Source organism: Lycium barbarum, chromosome 9 (genome assembly GCF_019175385.1).
Source record: "Lycium barbarum isolate Lr01 chromosome 9, ASM1917538v2, whole genome shotgun sequence".
Taxonomy (NCBI): domain Eukaryota; kingdom Viridiplantae; phylum Streptophyta; class Magnoliopsida; order Solanales; family Solanaceae; genus Lycium; species Lycium barbarum.
Genome location: NC_083345.1, coordinates 104,121,114 through 104,144,915, shown reverse-complemented (window position 1 = coordinate 104,144,915; position 23,802 = coordinate 104,121,114). Strand labels below are relative to the sequence as shown.

At 38.3% G+C, this 23,802-nt stretch overlaps 1 protein-coding gene across 1 annotated transcript; it reads right to left on the bottom strand.

The window, feature by feature from the left end:
- Nucleotides 1-1,518: 1,518 nt before the first annotated feature.
- LOC132609226 (prefoldin subunit 6) lies at nucleotides 1,519-21,903 on the bottom strand. The gene is made up of 5 exons (XM_060323103.1): nucleotides 21,643-21,903; nucleotides 20,512-20,582; nucleotides 20,302-20,426; nucleotides 5,617-5,677; nucleotides 1,519-1,851 (listed from the first exon to the last, which is right to left on the bottom strand). The coding sequence occupies exons 1-5, from the start codon at nucleotides 21,710-21,712 to the stop codon at nucleotides 1,795-1,797; spliced, it is 384 nt and encodes a 127-aa protein (XP_060179086.1). The 5' UTR covers nucleotides 21,713-21,903; the 3' UTR covers nucleotides 1,519-1,794.
- Nucleotides 21,904-23,802: the final 1,899 nt, after the last annotated feature.

The following is a 23,802-nucleotide window of genomic DNA, read 5'->3' as shown; positions in this document are numbered from 1 at the left end:
CATACTTGGCGACAAGCTTTTTATCTCTTGTTGTTGCTGCAAGCTTTCGTATGATAATTGAGATTAGGAGAAGTGACAACTAGGAAACATATATTTTAAGCTTCAGTCATATGATGATGAGTCCTTTGTCTAGGAGCAAAGTGGTATTCAAATTTCGAAGCGAGATTCAAGATTGTATTAAACTTTGTATTAATATTGTATGAAAGTTGTTTACAATGTTGTTGTAGTTATGTTAAATTTCATCCGAATTTCGAAGCGAGATTCAAGATTGTATTAAACTTTGTATTAATATTGTATGAAAGTTGTTTACAATGTTGTTGTACTTATGTTAAATTTCATCCGAATTTCGAAGCGAGATTCATAATTGTATTAAATTTGTATGGAAAGTTGTATATAATGTTGTTGTAGTTGTATTAAATTTCCAAAACCTAACATGAACTTTATAGAAAATTTATATATACAGTTATATACATATTTCATACTGTTTATATACAGTTTTCATATACGAAAAATGTGAGAATTTAAGCCTTAAGCTAAATATACATATCTCATACAGTTTTCATACACAAAAATTTGAGAAATTGTTTTTAAGCCTTGAGCGAGATATACATATTTCATACAATTTTCATACACAAAATTCTGAGCGAAAATTTTAAGCTTTGAGGGAGATATACACATTTTATATAGTTTTCATACACAAAATTTTTGTACATGTTTTGTAAGAAATCTATTGGTATCTTTTCTAAACTAAAAAGTATCGTCATATTTTGTAAATATACCCTATTCTTATGTATATATAGGTCATTCTCCCAATAGAATTCTGAATAGTCCAATAAGATTTATAGCTCATAGATGTTAATAACTCAACAAAAATCAAATTCATAATAATGCGAAAAAATACTAGGAATGACATAAAAAAACTAATGCTAACAAAAGAAATCAATTCTAACACTAGGAATGACAATAATATTGGATATCTATTCTTTAATTCTATATTGATTTAAATAGTGAAAATACATAACTTGATATTATTTTTTTCTTTAATATCTAGTCATGTAATTATTACTTATTAACCTTACTTATTTTAGCATGACTAACTAGTACTTTTAGATTATGATCATTTTATTTTATGCGACTTTCTCGTTACTTTTTGTTATTGAATATTTTAGTACAATGTCATCTTTCATCTCACATTTTGTATTTTTTCTTATATAATATCTTAATTAGATAATCGTATCTTATTAGGACTAAAAAAGTATTTGGAGTACAAGTTATACGCTTTGTATGAAGACTGTACCAAAAAAAATTTGAAAAAACCTACAGTCGAAAAACCCGACTTTTGTTGATTTGATTTAGTTTATAGATTTAAAAACCCGATGCAATTAATTTAGTTTGGTATTTAAAAAACCCGATCCGTGTACACCCCGACTCGCAATTAAGTTTTTAACCACTTTCTTGCAATGTGGACTCTGTTCCTTTTATTAAAGTCACATGCATAATTGAAAGGATAGACAGATATTTGCAGAATTTTATGCGTTGTTTTCCATTTTCACTACAGAAACATGTCCTTGAAAAGTATTACAACCACGATAATAACCACCCATAGGAGAGGAACCGTAGCTAGTTATAAAGTTAATATCACAGCTGACTAAAAATCATACAAAATCATGTAACCCTTGATCTACAAAAGCCAACGGAACAATAAAGAAAACACTTCGAGTTTCTGGGACAGTAAGACCTGTTTTAATGCAAATCAAATTAACATGCCCGTGCAATGTTGGACCCTAAGGCGCATCAGGCCTTCGCTTTTCCAGCCTGGAGAGACTGAATCTTTTGCTGCAACTTCATAATCTGAAAAAATAAAATAACAAGTATATCAAATGCCAGATGAACCAGGGCAATACATACACCTCAGAGAAATATTACAACTGCACAAGGCATCAAATTATTTTAACAGGAAGCAAGATAAATCAACAAACTAGATTTTTGCAACATTTGTTCAAACTATCGAAGTAAATGGCTCGATATAAGTTGGAATAACAGAGTTAGTAGCAAGGCAACTTATCAAATGATCAGGAGATAATGATGAAAATAATAGAGGCCAAGGACTGAAAAACTGATATCAAGTAAATGGAGTTCTTTGGTGAGTCCAGACTTGCACAGGTCTTTAGTTGATGCATACCAACAGTTAGACCAAACAAAAAAGGGGAAGGAAGATACAATGGAATAGATTCAACAGCCACTTGAAAGGAAAACTATAAAGAAAGCCAAATAGACTGAAACCACCTGAATCTGTCCTAACATACAAGTACCAACCCCCTATTTTTTGCCATGGGCTTTGGGGAAAGGAGAACGATAGAAGAGTTGACAAGTTAAATGAACTGAAAATCTAAAAAATGTTTTTGAATATATGCTCTCAAAGGAAAACCTCTGTACACAAGAATGTCATTCTGATCACTTTTCACAATTTCCTGTTAATTCCAACGTAATTTTTAGAAATCACTACCTTTATTAGTTACCAGCGTAAAGGTCCAACTGTCAACCAACTAGGATCACGAGCATTATATCTGTTATTTATACTAGAACTCGAGAGCTGCTAGGTCAATTCTAACCGCAACAGCAAAAAAACTCCACAAGCTTACTTTATATTATGACACTCTGTTGAGACAAATGAAACTACATATTTACATATCTATAGGCAAATTTGTTTCTTTGTTCATACTAAAAAATATCTTGAACTCGCAGAAAAACAAAAAGTTGCACTACTCGTCTAAGAATTCTGACTCAGAAACCTTAAATTGTTATCCAGACTTACACTTTCTACCTCAGTCTTAGCTTCTTAGATAAAGCCAATTTAGTATATCCAACAGAAAAGGAAGGCCATTAGACGGTCTTTGTAAGGGATCCACTTTGACTTGGTTTCCTGAGGCTGTTGCTACCTATGTTGCTCAGACTAAAAAACAAATGCTACCGTAACGGTGTTGGATCCTCCAAAATGCGTTAATTTTGGAGGATCTGGCGGCATCTTTGACGAATCCGAGCAACATAGTTTGTTGTATCCTCCAAAATCATGAAAACAGTATGTGAACCTAAGGCTTTTAAACCTGGACAGCATTCAATGGCATTCGAATAACTGGATAGGGAGAAATTGATAAAATATAAATAACAAAAACGAATGACGTTGAAACCCAGTGTGAGATTTGGACATGCTTTAGCAATTTCCAAGTTATTTCTCAGGTATGATAAACGTTTCTAGATGTTTCTTGATTTTTGCTGATACAATTCAGCAACCTATGTCCAAATAACGATTCAGTAGGTTTGAACACGCTGTCTTTTGACACAAGTAGAGACTTTAGAGAGCTCAACTGACTCGCTTGAGCATTGGCTTACACATGTATACTTAACCAATGACAAATTAATCTCAACTTGATCAGAAACAAAGATGAGAGAGAAGTTCTCATTTAATGTTATTCTCAAAGAAAAAATACATAGAAGTTCTAATAAAAGTATTAATAATGCTATCTGCAGTTTGTAACTCCATAATCACTGAGAAACAGCAAATTTAAGACAAATGTGCTCCTACAATGAACGTCTAACACAAACAAATTTCATCATCACTGCAGCTTCCTAGATGAGACGCGAAGCGGTGTTAACACGAAGCTGGAGGTGTGGAGTCAGACCCTGGAGTCTAACCCCCTATTTGGATGGTGGTTTCCCGTGGTTCATTAATGTATGGTTTTCTGTGAAACCATGTTTGTTTCCATTGTTCTTAAAATTATGTGGTATGGTGTTGTAAATCCGTAGTTCATCCCATGATTATATAACCATGAAAAGTCCCAATTTTTGTAACCACGGATTTGGTGGTTTTTCCTTGGTTAGGTATTTCATTTCTCCATTATACCCCACCCTACCACTCACCCCCACCCCACCCCACCCCACCCCAACCCCGCCCCAACTACCCCACTCCTCTGCTAGCCACCCCAACCACTAGACACTATCCCTAACCACTGCCCAACCCCACCCTACAACTCACCCCCACCCTCATCCCACAACCACCCACCCCTCCACCACCCCCACCCACTACCCCTCACCACCACCCAACCCCACCCTACCACCCACTACCCCCACCCTCATCCCACAACCACCCCTCCACCACCCCCACCCCCACCCAATACCTACTTATTTTTTAAAGTTCCTATTTTATTCTTTACTTGAGTTTTATTAATATATATAAACTAATTTCTAATTAAGAGTTAAGGGTATTTTAGTAAACTTACAAGTTATTATACAGTAACATACATTCAAACCAAACAATACAAATGTTATTAAACCACAACAAACGATACAGTCTATCCAAACATTGTGTTCATTAATACAGTACAATACAATACAATACAATACAACAACATACTGTACCATACCATACTATACATTAATGAACCACGGGAAACAACCATCCAAACAGAAGGTAAAGGTTTCAAGTTAAGTAGGACTAAGACAGAATACTTGGAGTGCAAGTTCAGTAGCGTGACTCAGGAAGCGGACAAGGACGTAAGGCTTGATACCTAAGTCATCTCCAAGAAAGGAAGTTTCAAGTACTCAAGGTTAGTTATCCAAGGCAACAGAGAGATTGATGAGGATGTCATACATTGTATTGGAGCGGGATGGATGAAATGGAGGCTCGCTTCTAGCGTTTTGTGTGATAAGAAGGTACTGTCAAGACTGAAGGGCAAGTTCTACAAAGTGATGGTTAGACCAATTATGCTGTAGGGGCCGGAGTGTTGGCCGGATAAGAAAGCTCATGTCCAGAAGATGAAGGTAGTAGAAACGAGGATGCTGACGTGAATTGTTTGGGCATACCAGGAGAGATAAGATTAGAAATGAAGTGATTCAGGACAAGATAAGAGTGGCCCCCATGGAGGACAAGATGCGGGAAGGGAGGTTGAGATGGTTCGGAGACGTGCGGAGGAGATCCCCAGATGCTCCAGTTAGGAGGTGCGATAGATTGGCCATGTTTGGGCTGAGAAGAGGGAGAGGTAGGCGTCAGAAGTCTTGGAGAGAGGTGATTAGACAGGATATGACGCGGCTTCAGCTTACCGAGGACATGACCCCTAATAGGAGGGTGTGGAGATCGAGTACCAGGGTAGAGGGTTAGTAGGTTGCGCACAAATTTCATTCCCGTACTAGGAGTAGTAGTATCTTTGTTATGTCTGTTTATTATTAGATCCCTAGTACTATCTAATGTTTCTTGCACTCTGTTATGTTATTATTTTGCTGTTATTACTGCCTATTATTACCGTTTATTATTTCTAATGCTTTTTCATCTCTCCTTGAGTCGATGCTCTATGGGAAACAGCCTCCGTACCCGTCACAATGTAGGGGTAAGGTATGTGTACACTCTACCCTCCCCAAACCCCACCTGGTGGGATTTTATTGGGTTGGTGTTGTTACAGTTTCATTGTACTTCTTAAAGCAGCAAATTGATAGTCATATTAAAGGTTATTACTTTGTGCATAAAGTGAAATAATAGTACTAAGAAAATACAACTCCCTCCGTTTCAATTTATGTGAACCCATTTGACTGGGCACGACAATATAAATTGAGAAGTAAACCAACCGTTTCCTTTTTGCTGTTCTGCTTTTCTTCCAAGTCTTGAAGAGTACTATCCAATCGCTTTCTGTTGAATGACAGAATGAAAGCAAATGTTAGATGATAAAATTACTGTAACAAGAACTATTGAAGCAGCAGAGAAAGATCAAATGTTTATAAACTACTGACTACCATCTGCTGCTAAAATCTAGCTTAAATTTACTAAATGCACAAAGCAAATTCACAATCTACAAAATAAATCCTGGAAAACCAAAAGGGAGCAGGTTCAGCTCATGCATTATATCAGAAAAGTGACTTTACTAGTCAGTTATTTTTTGATAACCGTGGTGTCCGGTCCAGGTTGCACACCTCCACTAATTTCACGGGGCACATGCTACCTCCCACCAGTACAGGTACCAGGTAACTCTGTCCACCAAGGCTTGGAGAGGTGAGAAGAAATGTCTAGTCAATTTTTTTTTTAATCTGTGCACTAAACTCTCGTACGTGCCCTGGTACAAGTCTTGGATACATTTGGACTTGTAGCTAAAATCATGGACAATGATACACCACATAAAATAAACTTATGTTGTATAGCCATTTAACATCTTTCCTTATGCAGGAAATGTATCAGTTCCACTCCCCCCACTCTTTTTTTTTTTTTTTTGGTTGAAGTAAATGTATCAGTTTTCCCCTTTATGAAAGTCATATTTTGAAGTCAAAAACTGGGCGGAGTATATCAATTATAGTAAGCCTATGTTGGAGAATATTCAGTTGATTAGTTTCCGTAAACATGGTACCTGATAAAAGAAAATAGTAATTGCGCAACAACTGAGCCCACAGTTTGTTTTTCCCACTGATATGCAAGAAACATAAATATGTTGTCTTTTTAACTCGGCCCATTACAACAACTACCAAATGAATAGGACACCAAAAAAGACTAATCCTACAAGCTTCAAAAGCCACCAGTAAAGCATGGACACAAATTAGACATATTCTAATTTATAAAGTGCAATTCTTGGATCCGCATCTGATCTTTACCGTGATTGACAGTCTCAAGAGGAAGGCTATAGTAGCTTGATAGCCAACATAAGTTAGTCATTTTATGATGAATCCTCGTAGTACTCTGGAATGTTTAATTAATTTTAAAAATATAACAAGTTATGGATGATATATTTGCCTTTAATTTTGGCTGGTAGGATTTCACCAAGAAGATAGATCTCATTTAACATGCCTTCTGTGGAAAGGTTTCTGGTGCATACTTGAACATAAGGAAAAAAAAAAAACTTTAACAGAAGCATTCTCAAAACTTCTTTGAGAGCAGAATAAACTTGTTAAAAACAAATTTTTAAGGACGCGCAGCAACTGTACGAGCAGAGACACTGCAAACAAAACCTGATCTAACTGCAAAATGCAGCCTTGTTTATTTGCCTTTTTTTAATTAGTTGTTCAGAGCAATCCATAGCGCTGCAACTCTTCTTTGCATTACATTGATGGATATATATGCATGGGTTCTAATTTTTGTTCAAGTAAAGGCTGTGACTTTATCAAGTCTAAAGACATATTTGGTTTGTGTAGTATACTCTGTGTCTGTGGTCTGGTACTTGTTGATACACTTGTTTCTGTCTTAGAAGCGCTCGCTTCAGCTTAAAGTGTGAAGTGAGGCGAGACATTGGGTCCACTGCTTTTATTTCCAGAAGCGAGGCGAGAATAAAAAAGATTGCGCTTCAGCAGAAGAAGCGAGAAGCAACTAAGGCATAAACCGTTGCTTAAGCGAAGAAAGCGAGACTTTTGAAATTTAATTGAAATAAGGGTTAATTTTAGGTCTAATTTAAGACAATTGGAACAGAGACTTACCTTCGTGCTCCTACTACTTGAAGTTCCTGCTCTTCTCTAATTCTAGGGTTTCAAGGTAAGTTCTTCTCTTCTTATCTTCTTCTCTTCTCCCCTTAATCTTTTCTTATCTCTTCTCTTCTCGTCTTCGATTTTTCATGAAACCCTAGCACATTTAATACTTTTTATCTTTGTATTAAATTAAGCTTCAGTTGAAAAAAGTGTGTGCTTCGCTTCACGCTTCTCACTTTGGTGAGCGAGCCCTCGTCACTTTTTCTCGCTCTCCCTATCCAAAACACTGGTCTTAAGAAAATATCATGCTGGAATGGATAGAGTTAGCAAGATTATCAAGATCCTAGACATACTAGTAAAATGGTCAGCTGGAACACTGGTCTTAAGCAAATATCATGCTGGAACTGGGATAGAGTTAGCAAGATTATCAAGAACTATAATCCTAGACATACTAGTAAAATGGTCAGCTGGAATTCTCCTAACAGTCCCCTATTTATCTTTTTGAAACTGGTAACTTTTTCTATATTTCATATGTAGCAAACAGTACTTCCCTAAGTACTGAAACCGTATTTACAAGAAAGTCTAACTTTTACTGCCCTCTCTCTATATTGTATCTAAAACATCAATTATATTGACAGTATCATTAGAGTAGATCTGATTGCACCAAAAACACAACAGCAAAATAAAGCTTAACTTGATCTTCTGCACCCCATTCTCCACATTCTCAAAACATCTGGAGTTTCTCTCCTTCCAAATTGTCCACCAAATGCAAGCAGGGATAATTCTCCATCTAGTCCTGTCCTTTGCCTGTAAGCCTGCTTCCTCCCAGCTTTTAACAGCATTTGTAACCTTCCCAGGCATGGTCCAGGAAATGCCTTTGAGATTAAGTATAATTCTCCATAGATGAGTTGTTATCTTACAGTGAAGGAAAAGATGGTTAACTGTCTCTGATGTTTCCCCACACAAAAAGCATCTGGAACATAAAATGAAACCTCTTTTCATCAAATTATCTTGTGTAAGAGCTGCTTCTTTAGCCAGCAGCCACACAAAACAGGCAACTTTGTGAGGAATTTTTGTTTTCCAGATGTGTTTCCAAGGCCAGTTGGCTATCTGCTGATTGGAATGATTCATCAACTTGTAAGCTGCATTAACTTTGAATAAACCCTTACTGCTGCCTTGCCACCATAATACATCTTCACCTGTCTGTAGTCCACTAAACTGCTCTAGTGTACTAAAGAATTCAACCACTCTTTGCACTTCCCAGTCATTGATATGTCTTCTAAAAATGATGTTCCATCCTTGAGGTGTCCACATCTCTGCTATAGTCCTTTGCTGGTTTAGAACTATATTGAAGATATCTGGGAAGACCACATCTAATCTGCCAACTTCATGCCAATTGTCCTTCCAAAAGCTAGTTTTACTCCCATCAAACACTTGATCTTGAAATTATCCCTCAATTCACTCCACAGTGTTCTAATGGATCTCCATAGGCTAACCCCAAATGGTGTAGTAACCTCCTTAGTCATCCATTTGTCTTCCTGTTCATACTTTGCTTTAATAATATTCCCCCAAAGGAGTTGATTCTCGTTGGTGAACTTCCACAACCATTTCATTCTAAGAGCTTCACTCAGAATCTTCAAGTTCTTGATCCCTAACCCTCCAAGATTCTTGCCAAAAGTAATTGCTTTCCACTTAACCAAGTGGTAACCTTTCTTTTCTTTGTTCCCATGCCATAAAAAATTCCTCCTGATGCTATCCAACCTATTGATGACCCCTGTTGGGATGGGAAACAAGGACATCATGTATGTTGGAAGTGCATCAAGTACTGAGTTGATAAGAGTCAATCTGCCACCCATAGACAGATATTGGGTCTTCCACCTGGCCAATTTCTTTTCACACTTCTCAATGACATTGTTCCAAATTTCTACTGACTTAGATTTGGCTCCTAAAGGCATTCCAAGATATATTATTGGTAAGGTGCCTACTTCACCACCCAAAACAGCAGCTAACAGGTCCATGTTTGCAACTTCATTAATAGGGTAAAGGAAACTTTTCCTCCAGTTGATATGCAAGCCAGATATTCCTTCAAAAAGAACCAGAATCACCCTAAGATATCTCAATTGATCCTCTTCAGCATTACAGAATAAGAGAGTATCATCAGCATATTGTAAATGAGTCACCTCTAATCTGTCATTGCCAATTCTAGCTACATCAAAGCCTTTTATCCATCCATTCAGATTGGCTGTTTTAATCATATTATTAAGGCCTTCCATAGCAATCAAAAACAGAAAAGGTGATAAAGGGTCACCTTGCCTGAGTCCCCTTTGTGCTTTGAAAAACCCCGCTGGAGAGCCATTTATAAGGACTGAAAAGCTAGCAGTAGAGATGCAGAATTTAATCCAGTGTATCCATTTTTGACCAAAACCCATCCTTTCTAGCAAGCTCAGAAGGGAACTCCAATTAACATGGTCATAAGCCTTTTCAATATCAAGTTTGCACAAGATACCAGGTTTCTTTTGTTTCAACCTAGAGTCAACTGCTTCATTAGCTACGAGGACAGCATCCATGATCTGTCTACCTTTAATGAAAGCCATTTGTTGAGAATCTACCAATTTTGAGATCATTCCTTTTAATCTCTCTGTCAAAACTTTGGAGAACAATTTGTAGATGCTACCTATCAAGCTGATAGGCCTGAAATCCCTTAGTTCCTTAGCACCTTTCTTCTTAGGAATGAGAGCAATAAATGTTACATTGAAGCTTCTTTCAAAGAATTCTTTGTCATAGAAGTTTTGAAAAACATTCATGATCTCTTGCTTCACTATCTCCCAACACTTGATGAAGAACCCCATAGTAAAGCCATCCGAGCCAGGTACTTTATCTATTGCACACAACTTCAAACACCTTAACACTTCACTCTCATCAAAGCTACCTTGTAGAGAATCCTTATCCTCCTCAGATAAAATTAGGCAATTGTCATAATGGCATGTAGGTCTCCACTGAGTAGTTTCTTTGTACAGTTTCTGATAGTAATCAATACTTTCCTCTTCTATTCTAGCTGGCTCCTCTGTTAATTCTCCCTGGATCATCAGTTGGTCAATATTGTTGAATCTTTTATGTGCATTTGCCACTTCGTGAAAAAACTTTGTGTTCCTGTCACCTTCTTTCAACCATAGGGCCTTAGATTTTTATCTCCATGAGATTTTCTCATTTTTTATCAACTCCTCGTACTCCATGAACAGTGCTGCCTTCTTTACAGTTTCTTCCTCTGTTAAAACTCTATCTCCCAGCACCTCATCCAGCTCTGCCATTTGGCTTAACAGATTCTTCCTTTGATGACCCAGATTTCTTGTCTCACTTCTGCTCCAGTCCTTGAGTTTTGATTTGAGAGCTTTTAATTTACAAGCCAGTACATAGTCAGGCATGCCTGAAAAACTGAAAGAGCTCCACCATTCTTAGACTCTGTCATTGAAACCAGTTGCTCCTAGCCACCAGTTCTCAAACTTGAAATAGTTTTTGCTCCTGTTCCACGTGCCCCCCTCTAAAGCTAGTGGAATGTGATCAGATGCTAATCTTTGTAGGGGAATCTGTTTTATATTACTAAAATTGTCATCCCACTCCTCAGAAATCAGGAACCTATCAATTCTGGAAGCTCTATCTTGATTATCCCCTTTGAACCATGTGTAGTTACCATCTTCTAATTGTAGATCAATTAAGTTCATATCTTCAATGAAATTAGAAAATTCCACCATACTCCTTGTTCTTCTGCTACAATTTCTTTTTTCTGAGATGAATCTGGCGACATTAAAGTCTCCACAAACAGCCCAAGGCCCTTCCATCAATCCCTGGACTGCACCAACCTCGTCCCACACTGTCCTTCTTTCGATGTAGTTATTTGGAGCATAGACCCCAGTTATATGACATGAAAAGTTCTGAAGTTGCGCTTCAAACTTGCACGTCAAAGTATAGCTACCAATTTCCAAAACTTCCCCCTTCCAGCTTTTGCAATCCCACATCATCATGATACCCCCTCTAGTGCCACTAGCCTCCAAGTAAGCAAATTTGATCCATCTTCCTCCCCACACTTGTTTGACAATATCTCTAATGTCCCCCTCTAGTTTAGTCTCCTGAAGGCATATGATATCTGCCTTCCAGTCAACTACCAAACTCTGCACAATTCTCCTTTTATCCCTGTCATTCAATCCCTTCACATTCCAAGAAACTATTTTGAACTGCATGGATCCAAGTTAAGTATCTTTCTTTCCCTTACTCCTTTCCCCCTTGCTCTTGACTTTAACATCAAAAGTAAGTAGACCTTTTAATTCTTGTGCCCCTTTGAATCTTGTCTTCTTGCACACACTGTCAGACTCCATCCTTCTAGCTTGTCTGCAACTATCTACTTGTAACAACAATTCCAAGGCCTCCTCTTCATGCCCCTGGAAATCTGCCCCTAGTAATTTGCCCAGTTTGATCATATTTTGTTGAACCCAAACTGATGTCTCCCTTTCTTTGTCATGAATGGCTTGTTGTTGCTGAATGAGAAGAGGTTCAGCCTCTTCTACTTCCCAATTTTCTATAGCTGTGATTGAATTTTGTTGGACTAATTCCATAGTTTGATCTTCCATATCCCTGCTTTCATCTTCTCTTTCCTCTAAACATTTTGTTGCCCCATTTAAACCTTGAGAAGTTCCCCAAAAACCAGCCTCTGTTGTTATGGCAGTTATCTCTGCATTATTTACTTGATATTCTACACTTTGAAGCTTTGCAGGCTCCGGCTTTTGAATGGAATAAGGTTCCAGTACTTCAACAAAGTGATCGCTAAAGAGATGTTGTGAATTGAGGCCTTGTAAGTCATTAAAAATGACTTGGCCTGCAAAGTCTGGCCCAAAATATTTATTAAAAGCTGCCTCCTTATTGGGCTCAACCTGCTGGCCCACTTCTGTTATTTCATTTAAATCAACCACATGCTCCTCACGTGCATATGTTTTCAAAAAAACCTCAGCAGTAGAAGAAATACCACCCACGTGGTCTGTCTTTGAAATCCCCATAAAAAGGGAATTTTTGTACTTCAACGCAGTTGGTAACCCTATTTGCCTGATGGGTAAAAGCAATAACTGGTTCTTGCTCGGTTTCTTCTTCTCCGATGCCTCCTTCTGCTAATTCCGGTGATAATTCGTATCTTGTCTTGCTTTCCGGCCAAATTGGAATGTGGTGAGTGATTCCATTACAAGTTATGGACACCTCTCTTGGCATATTCCTCCCATCGTTCCTTACCAGAATTCTGGCCCATTTTAGATGATTCTTGAGCTCTGTTTCTTCTTCTGTTGCCATCCATCCTCCACACAACTCCCCTATTTTTTGAAAAAAATTCTGTGACCACAGATGAAGAGGAATTCCGACCGCTTTAATCCAGGTTTCCTTGATTTTAACAGAGTTTGAAATACTCCCCGCCATAGGATTCCACCATTCTAATTGCAACTTGAGCTTTTTCCAAAACCATTGCCCTTGAATGGTCCTCTCCGACATGTATTTATTAGGGAATTCGAATAAGAATAAATCCCCGTACATCTCATAGATGTTCACCCCAAAAATATTTTTCCAAGTTGAAGTTGACCACCTTCTTATATCGGCAAGTGTTGGTCTTTCCTTAGCCTCTTCTCCAAAACACCCTACTAAACATCTCTTCAGAAGCCCTTTTTCTCTTGTCCTTCAGCAGCTTCAGAGATGACAATGTTTCCACTGTTACTAGTCACCTCTGCTTTACGAAGACTCTTAGTCTTCCATTTACTATCTTGTACAACCTTCGCACACGGGTAGTTGGCCTCAGTTAATCTCGAGGGAGCAGCCAATGCTACTTTTTTGGAGCATTTAATAAAGTTATTGATCTTAAATGCTATCTCATTCCAACCTGCATTCAAGACTGGTTCAGGAATAATAAGTACTGATCTCCTCCACCATTCAAGGACAGAATGCTCATGTATCTCCCATGCTCATTAAATTTCCTAGTGCAAAAGTGCTTTGAGTCCTGCTCTGAGAATTTCCATCTCCTAACCACTCTTTTCTGGTCCTTTGAAGCCTCTGTAAGAGTAAAGCAAATCCATTCCATGATCTTGCTGCTGATGGTTGATCTCCTCATCATTTTGCGACTTCTCTCCACCCATTCGTACCATTCTGAGTTGCTGGCAGACCACCTGGTGATATCAAAAGATTTGAACCCAGCGTTAAAATAAATTCTGTTCTCCCTCATTCCAAAATCTGGAGAGAGAAGCTAAGAAAGATGAGGGAAGCAACCACAGAAGGTGAGTCCCTGAGAAAAGAAGAGAGGAATGAGAGGAGAAAGAAGAGAAGAAAGTGAAGAAAAAGAGGTATCTCCGGTGGAAGAATACCGGAGAGAGATTCTCCCTTCTAGAGGGAAGGAGAGAGAAGAGTCTCGAAAAGAGTGCCTGAGAGCATTTTTTCTTTTTAGAATCTCACAGTCCCCTATCTATCTCCAGACTGATGGGAGTTACATGGCTAGAAAAGGCAAGGCATGGTGGAGTTGTTAGAAAAAGAAATGGAGATATGCTCATGGCTTTTGTAAATCCATTCCAATTCTCAACTAACAACTTTAGTGAGGTGCAGGCTGCTCTTTTTGGTGTTAACAAGTGCTGTGATAGGCACATGTCCAACTCACTTAATGCTAGACTCAATGCTTTTGGTTCAGATGTTACATAGTAATAAAGCTAAACCTCCTTGTCATCTCCAAAAGGATGTGGAGAGCATTCAAGACAGAGTCAGGGCTAGGGAAATCCAAGTGGTGCATTGTTACAGAGAAGGCAACAAAGTTGTTGATGCTTTAGCCAAATGGGCAACTGAGCTGGATCAAAATGCTTTGTACATACCTAGTGAAGCCAGAGGTTCCCTCAGGTTGGACCAACTTGGGCTGCCTTCATGCAGAATCAAAGTCACCAAACAATCTGGATGCCATTTTGACCCCCTTAAGCCCCTTAACGGGACATAAAGAGACAGTTGGTCTAAGTTATGTCCTCTTTTATACTTGTTGCTTCTAAAATTCCAGTCAGTTGTAGTTAAAAAAAAAAAAAAAATCATGCCTGTAGCCTTTTTCACTAGAATCAATTAAGGTTATGTACTTGGGAAACAGACCAGCTGCAAAAATGTTGCTCCTCTATTCCCTCCTATTACCCTTCCTTTTCTTTCGTTTCATTCATTTTATCAAGTTTTATGTAGAAGCTTTAAAGGTGCAACTTCATTGCACGCGGTGACGAATCCAGAATTAAAATATACCGTCTACAATGGCTACCCAGTATTCATATAGCCAGGCCAACTAATTTGGGATTGAGAGTAGTTGATTGATTTATTAGACTATCCATTTTTCATACTGCCAATAATAGCTACCGATAGGAAATACAACTAACCATTACTGCGCGATATTTTGATTATTTTCACCCTTCACCCGTGGCCCAGGTATATAACAAACAAGCTTAAATGGTGACATGCACGAGAAATGAGCTATGGATGGAAAAGTCAGCAGCAATGGTATGTCCTACTACAAATGTTTTACAGTCATAGGATCTAATTATGCAATAACCTCACTTACTGAATCATCACTACCAGTAATTAGGATAAGTATTCACTTAAACTTTATAACCACGTGAAAGCCTTTTGTTACTTGGCAGAACTTGTATTTGTTTATTGTTTTTATAGAATTGGTAGAGCTTTTATTAGGCTGGCCGCTAAAAGATCAAGAGAAAACTTTAGTTTTAAGTTGAAAGTTTAAAGAAGACAATAGATCAAGTTATGGATTAGCAGCTAGAAAAGAAAGGGAAATGGGTGAAAGCTCCTTGGATACAGGTTTTCAACAGTTTGGAATCACAATAGCCAACGCCGAGTCAAATATGAAACATACACAACAACTGTAAATGCTTAGGCATACAACAAGAATAGGCAAAGAACCTACAGTGTTTTAAATAAATTAATCAACCTCACGAACAGCATAAATAATTACTCACGGCCTAAATTATTTAGCACTTGTCGTCTTTCTTGGAGTCAATTTGATACATTAAATTCATTCAACAATTGAACATAACACTTAGAGATTAAGAGAGTAAATGAATGATGTCATTAATAAGTCCTTTTTGTTTCAGATATTAACAACATGGGGCATAGATTTCCCATTCGCGGTAGTAATTCTCTGGCCCATTCTTACACTTGCTGCGAGTAAGTTTGAAATATTCAATCTTTCTGCAACTTCAGTGTGACAGTACGTGTGCTCGGTGACTAAGTTGCAAACTTGATAATGCAGATCAATTTAGCAAGGGATATAGCAAAGACGATGAAAAGAAGCGGACGAACAAGGAAAAGTATAAGATGGCGAGAAAGGAGGCGAAGTTGGCAGTTTCGGCGGCAAAAACGGCAGCCTTTGAATGCCTTTATGCAGAACTAGAGGACAGAGGTGGGGATAAGAAGTTGTTTAGGCTGGCCAAGGCGAGAGAGAGGAAGGCACGCGACTTGGATCAAGTGAAGTGCATCAAGGACGAGGATGGCCAAGTGTTGGTATAGGAAGCCCACCTTAGACAGAGATGACAGTCATACTTTCATAAACTCTTGAACGAAGGAGGGGACAGAGACATTGTGTTGGGAGATTTGGAGCACTCTGATCGGCGTCGCGATTTTGGATATTGTAGGAGTATAAAGGTTGAGGAGGTTAAGGGAGCGGTTCGTAGGATGCGTAGGGGAAGAGCGACCGGACCTGACGAGATTCCTGGGGAATTTTGGAAGAGTGCAGGCAGGGTAGGCTTGAAGTGGCTGACTGGGTTGTTTAATGTCATTTTCAAGACAGCGAAGATGCCGAAGGAATGGAGGTGGAGTATAATGATTCCCTTGTACAAGAACAAGAGCGACATTCAAAGCTGCAGCAACTATAGAGGTATCAAGCTGCTAAGTCACACTATAAAAGTATGGGAAAGGGTGGTGGAAATAAGGGTGAGGAGAGGTGTGTCTATTTCAGAGAACCAGTTTGGATTCATGCCGGGGCGCTCGACTACAGAAGCCATTCATATTATAAGGAGATTGGTGGAGCAGTATAGGGAGCAGAAGGGGGACTTGCACATGGTATTCATTGACCTAGAAAGGCCTACGACAAAATGCCAAGAGAGGTCCTATGGAGATGCTTGGAGGCTAAAGGTGTACCCGTGGTGTACACTAGAGTGATAAAGGACATGTATGATGGAGCTAAGACCAGGGTAAGAACGGTAGGAGGAGACTCGGAGCACTTTCCTGTTCTGATGGGGTTGCATGAGGAATCAGCTCTTAGCCCGTTTCTATTCGCCTTGGTGATGGATGAATTGACGCGACAAATACAAGGTGAGGTGCCTTGGTGTATGTTGTTCGCGGATGACATAGTCCTGATTGACGAGACTCGCAGCGGAGTTAACGATAAACTGGAGGGCTGGAGACAGGCGTTGGAGTCTAAAGGATTTAAATTGAGTAGGACCAAGACAGAATACTTGGAGTGCAGGTTTAGTGGCGTATCGCATGAGGCTGACGAGGAAGTGAGGCTTGGTACCCAGGCCATTCAAAAGAAAGAAAGTTTCAAGTATCTTGGATCTATTATACAGGGAGGGAGATGGGGATATCAACGAAGATGTTTCACATCGTATTGGTGCAGGATGGATGAAATGGAGGCTCCCCTCCAGAGTGCTGTGTGACAAGAAAGTGCCACCAAAACTTAAAGGCAAGTTCTACAAAGTGGTGGTTAGACCGACTTTATTATACGGGGCGGAGTGTTGGCCAGTCAAGAACTTTCATGTTCAGAAGATGAAAGTAACGAAAATGCAAATGCTGCGATGGATGTGTGGGCACACTAGGAGGGATAGAATTAGGAATGAAGATATCCGGGACAAGGTGGGATTGGCATCGGTGGAGGACAAGATGCGGGAAGCGAGGCTGAGATGGTTTGGGCATGTGAAGAGGAGAGGCACAGAGGCTCCAGTGCAGAGGTGTGAGAGGTTGGCTATGGACGGTTTCAGGAGAGATAGAGGGAGGCCAAAGAAGTATTGGGGAGAGGTGATTAGACAGGATATGGCACAATTTCAGCTTACCGAGGACATGACCTTAGATAGGAGGTTGTGGAGGACTCAGACTAGGATGGAAGGCTAGGTTGCTTATCCTTTCACCATAGTAGTTGTAGTTTTGCTCATTCGTTTATTGCCATTTGATTTCTGCTTATATTTGTTGGGCCTTTGTACTTTGATCATCTTATTTATCTATGGTAGCTAACTATGTTGCTCGGACTCGGGTGCGGGTGTCGGATACGGGTATGGATCTAGAGTTCGGACTCGGCATGATCTAAATTTTAAGATTCGTGGGTACGGATCCGGGTGCGGGGATTCGGCAAAAATAATTCAAAATTCTAATAATATAGCTACAAGAATATGCCTAGATTATGAGAGCTTTTTGTGGAAGCACCTACATGTAGTTTGTACCAAACATGTGATTCAATCTTCCATTCTACTAGGTGCTAGACTGCGTGCTCCGAGAAACTAGTTAAATTTTCTACATAATATTGAAGGTATGCCATCTCATGTCTTCAAATCTCTACTTTTTGTTATCTTGAGAAATCATAATCTCAAATTTTTTCTTTAATTTGGTCATGAATTTCGGTCAAAGTATCCGATCTCTATTGACCGGATCCGACACGAATTCCGTACCCAAACCCGTGTCGTGTCGTGTCGGACACGGGTACGGCGGCAAAAGTGAAGGGTCCGAGCAACATAGGTAGCTAATGCTCCTTTCTACCATGACTTCCTCGCTTTTGTTATTACTCGTTTTCATATTATTTTTGATATGCTTGGCCCTATCTGACCTTTTGTCTTGTTTTCCTCTCTTGAGCCGAGGGTCTTTCGGAAGCAGCCGCCCTACCTTTCAAGGTGGGGGTTAGGTCTGCGTACACTCTACCCTCCCCAGACCCCACATGGTGAGATTCTACTGGGCTTCTTGTTGTTGTTGTATACTTCGGATTCTGAGCTGCAATATCTATTGCATGGGGTACAGTAGGATCAGCAGTGATTATTGCTTTACCAATTACCATTGATGGAAAGCTGGAGAACAATCCAAAGTGTGCTACATGACGTGTTTACAGATGACAGAGTTACAGAAAAATTAGAAGACTTATACTCCAAACTGAATGCATTTACAATAGCAATGCCCGAAGTAGAGAGGGTGTATTTACTTGACAAATAAAGGAGCAAGAAAAAAGAGGCATCAGAATACGATTTCCAGAGTAAGCAAGTGAATCAGTGTTTATTTTTAGTCTAAAAATCACAGGAAGGTGCTTTGTTCCTGCAGCAGAATTTAAAGGCCTATACATACAATAGGCGAAATTATGGTTGCATAATCAATGATTTATTAAATTTTATTAATGTTCAAATATATATCTATATACCCCGTGTTATATTACTGAGTTATGTTTAAACCCCAGCACTAAGGCTACATCAGCCACTGATACATGCTGTCTGACTTTCTGCGAAATAATGTGGACTTCATTGATTATATAGGAGTACTATGATTTTGCTTTATGCCCAGAAAGTAGTGTGCTTTTGTTTTTAAAAGTACATTAATGTGTTGTTTGGATTTGTTTTTGGATCGTCTGCTTAAACATTCGAAGGACTCTGAGAGTAAAGTATGTGGTCTCTGCTGAAATAAAATGAGACGACAGAACGGCTTATTCAAGTGACATTTTAGCTACCTGATTGTTGTGAGAGTTTTCATCATTTCAAACATTTTAAATCATAAAAGGTGTTTCTGGAAAAGGGTGATCAGGAAGTTGGTTCATCAAAACCAAAAGACAAACGAGAAACTCAAAAAGCTACCAGCATGTGGCAATGTAGTGTACTTTGGATTTATTTATCAGAAGTCCATCAAAATTCAAGGTTCAACCATTTAGTGTAGTAGACACCTATGTTGCTGGGACTCTCCAAAAATGATGCCGCACCCATGTCGGATCCTTCAAAAATGCTCTATTTTTGGAGGATCCGACACGCACCCGTGTCCATTTTTGAAGAGTCCGAGTAACATAGGTAGACACAGGTTTCTGGGGGATATAATTCCATTTGGTGTACGTACACTAATCCTAGGGCAAGTACCACACGGAATTGAAGCCATTGGCCCTATTGTTATCAGACCAATTCGTAAAGCAACTACGCTTGCAGTTTGATAACAAACTGATCTAACAGGAATAGAATGATATGCTCCCAATCCACATGGAAGACCATCAACTAAAGAACAAAGATTTAGATAAAGCAGCATATTTCATCAGGATATCAGGGACAATGTCAAACGAAGGGCTCTAAGTTAGTATTATTATGATTTTTTTTATATAAATTTAATAAGAGAATTTTCCATAAGTCCTTGCCATTCCTTTACTGATTGAACAATTTTTCGCTACTACTTTAGTATCTCAAAGAAACCTATTAATTAATCATACCAACCTCTTCCAATGAACAACAATCTTATATACTTGCTCAAACAACATAAGACTGCTAGAACTAAACTTTAAAAAAAAAAAAAAAACAGTAACAACAACAACATACACAGTGTAATCCCATTAAGTGGGTCAGGGGAGGGTGGTGCGTGCGCAGCCTTACCCCTACCTCGTGAGGGTAGAGAGGTTGTTTCCAGTAGACCCTCGGCTCAAGTAAAGCATATTAATCATCAAAAATTGAAAGGAAATACAGTAGTGAAGAAGCCATGCTAAAAATAAGGAGAAGAGAACAATAGAAACCACAAATAGTACGAACCAAAGGAACAACAGAGGTAATAATAAAATTGAAGAGTTAAAAAATTAACAGTCTTAAATCAAAATAAATGACATACAGTTCGGCCGAAATGTATTCAATTCGCTTTTTTACATTAGCCCTAGCCTCAGCCATGTCCTGCTTCACAAGCACTGGTCCAATCAACTTGTAAACATTCGCATCTTCATTCAACAGATCCAATTCCTACATACCCAACTCAAAAAAAAAAAGTCTCAACATCCCAAATATCGCAAAACAGACACAACCATATAAGTTAATGAAAGTATACCTTGAGAACAAGCTCGTTTTCACCTAGTTGAATAGTGTACTTCTTTCTGATTTGGTGGTTCTTTGATATATCTGAAGTACATCACAATTAACATACAAACATAAGAATCATTTTTACCAAGAGAACAAAGGGGGAAGGATTAAGGGTGTGTTCAGCATGGAGGAAAATAACGTTTTCTGATTTTCCCATGTTCGGTTGGCTAAAATATTTTGGAAAACATTTTCTCTAGCAAAACAAATTCCTTAAAAATAAGAAAAATAACTTCTCTAATGAAAGTATGGAAAACAAGTTCAATAAGTGGCATTCCAAGTTCATGGGCTCATCTCCACCCACCCAACCCCCCCAAACCTCTTGACCGTCCAGGGTCGGCTTAGTAAAATATGTGGCCAAAAGTCAAAACTTAAAAAGAGGCCTTAAGTTCTTAAATATTTATCTTTTATAGTGGGGGTATTAGAACCATTTTGCATGCTTGTCGATCATTCATTGGTTACCTAAACTCTCACAAGAGAAAGTATCAGTTAACTCTACTCACCAAAATTTAGGTAATGTGGAAAATTCAAGATTAATTGTCAATGCTTTTGCTAATCATCTCAACTTTTTTTCACTAAGTAGAATGTCAAAATAATTTCATACATTTTGGAATAGTTTTTTAAATTAAAAAAATACTTAAAGATACACAGTTTTCGTTATCAATATTGTCAAATTGCTTCTTTCCTCATAGTCTATGTCTATTACAACATTTAAGTTCATTGACCTAACAAGCTAAATCACATTCCAATAGAAATATAAAATTTATAATCTTTTTACTAATGTTTTGCTAGATAGAATATAAATATTCTTGGAATAATATTTTCTTCTTACTTACCGAAGAAAATAAGTAAGAAACCAATTTTTTTCCAAGAAGATACTTTCCTTCCTACCAAACACACCCTAAGTAACATTGCAATTTCTTTTGTCTCCTCTCCCCAACCCCCACACCTTGACCACCGCAACTCAACCCTATTTTGTTAGATCACATATAAATAAAATTTTCTTTCAACACTAGAAAATAAGTAAGAAACCAATTTGTTTTTTCAATAAAACATATTGCTTCATACTAAAACACACCCTAAGGAAGATTAAGATATTTACCTTTTTGAAGTTTGCTAAGATCGTTGGCTTTGTTTTCTAGGTCACGTTGCAATTCTCGTGTAGCTGCCATCCTTTTAAGCTTCTTTTGCTCTCTGCTGCCTTACTTTTGAGTTTTGCGGCGACGGGAAAAGGACGGACCGGAGATTTCCTGTTCGTTTTCCAGTATTACTAGCAATAGTTATTAAGTTAAGAATTTAAACATTCTTTAGTACCCAACTTATACGATTTAATCCACTTCAGTCCTTCAGGTTTCACAATTTAACAAAGGGTGGTAATGGATTGTGTCGAGCCTAATTTGAAATGGGTCATTCGCACTAATGCTCGTATCTCGGGGTGGTCTTTAATTTTTGTTCTACGACACTTTAAATAACAAATGTGGCCGAAAATATCTCTGACATCGGGAAAAAAAGGGCATACCCTTACCTATGACCTAAATTTCGCAAGGCATAAGTTTATACTTTCACATCATGATATAACACAAGGCATAACTTAATTCCTACAGAAAAGCTCTCTAAACTTATGCCGAACGAATTAGATACTACACAACTTATGCCGAATAGCTTAATTCCTACAGAACTTATGCCGGACAAGACAAAAGTTCTATAAACTTATGTCTTGCGAAATTAGGTCATAGATTAGGGTACTTTGACCCACAACTTTTTATTAAATGAGAAGCAGCGGCAAAAATTAAGGATCAACGATTTGAGGGGAAAAATTTAAAGACCACCCGAAAATAGGGACGATCAGCGCAAAAAAAAAATGATTTGAAATTTTGCTTTTAAAAAAAAAAACTAATTTGAAACTGTCATAAACTAAAAGGTGATTTACTATTCGCCTTTGAGATTATTAAATTTGAAGACTATTAGTAGTTAATTGAATATTACTCTTTGCTCTAACCTTCAGCAGCTAGTTCAGGATTCACTCACCGGGTTGGGTGCTATTTGAGGGTGTGGCATTGTTATTACTATCTTAGTTTTCGAAAAAGAATTACATGTAGTGACCCTACGTATATGAGGATATGAAAATGCACACGGGGGAGGGGGTGCCGATCTATCTCTCACCTCAAACAATTAACACCTACAAACTTGTCGTAGCTAACCCTGGCCACCGACACTTATGCTCGGGGAGTTTGACTAGTTCTCCCTTTCTAAATGTGATCACATTCATATGAATCTGAACTGAATGTTTAAGCAATACTTCACACAATCAAGTAATTCAACACATTATAGAAGTTGGTTATTTTTTGTCATTATGTGATTAGCAAGCATATGCACACAAACTTTATCCTCTATGTAATCTATTCTGAAAATGTAACGCAAGAAATTTAGTATGAACTTAAACCGTGACTTAGGCAAGGAACCTCAACTTACCTCAATTCAACTATCAAGGTCTGTTGGGTTTAAGTTAAGGTGAATGGGAAATTTTCTGAAAAGATACAACTTAACTGAAAAGTGAGTTGCAACTTTTGAGTTGTACCTTTTCACTTAGGGAAAATAACCTAATAATACCACTTAAGACTCTATATTATAAAACATAAGGATATTTTTTCTTATTTACAAAATATATCAACTTAATTACAAAAATAACGGATCTGAAAAAAATAAAAGCCCACCTTTTCCTTCCCTTTTTCCCATTCTCTGTTTCATCCAAAACAGAGCCACCCCACCCTTCCTTTCCCTTTCTTCCCATTTTCCGTTTCCTCCAAAAATTTCACCGCCCACCCTTCTCTTTCCCTTCTTCTCTTCTCTAACGTCTTCTTTGGCGAGTTCAGGCCACGCTTCGGTGGCAGATCTAAACAAACATGGTTCGGAAAACCGCAGATCTAGCAAAAATACTGAGAGAATGAAACCATTCTTCAAAATTAGCAACAATATACCAAATCATATATATAGGCAATGCAGATCCAAGAATTCAGAGTTTAGGTTCAGTTTGTTCAGATCCCGTTTGTACCATTACGAAAGTTCCCTTTATGTGGTGGCAAATACCTCCGTCTTGTCAACCCACTTGAATTCCTCTTATTTTTTGTTCTTGTTTTTTGTTTTCTACTTGCTGTTTTCTGTCTCTATTATTTGAATACGAGACATTAGGAATTCCCATTTCTACTTCCTTTTTTCAAAATATAATTTCCTCTTTGGTCTTAGATACAGGCTAAAAGTAGTA

Coding starts and splice junctions, on each gene's coding strand:
- LOC132609226 (XM_060323103.1), bottom strand. CDS start 21,712: ATGGCAGCTACACGAGAATTGCAACGTGACCTAGAAAACAAAGCCAAC. Junction 20,583..21,642: donor TCTTAGCAAACTTCAAAAAG/GTAAATATCTTA, acceptor GATGTACTTCAG/ATATATCAAAGAACCACCAA. Junction 1,852..5,616: donor AGAACAGCAAAAAGGAAACG/GTTGGTTTACTT, acceptor TTATTTTTTCAG/ATTATGAAGTTGCAGCAAAA.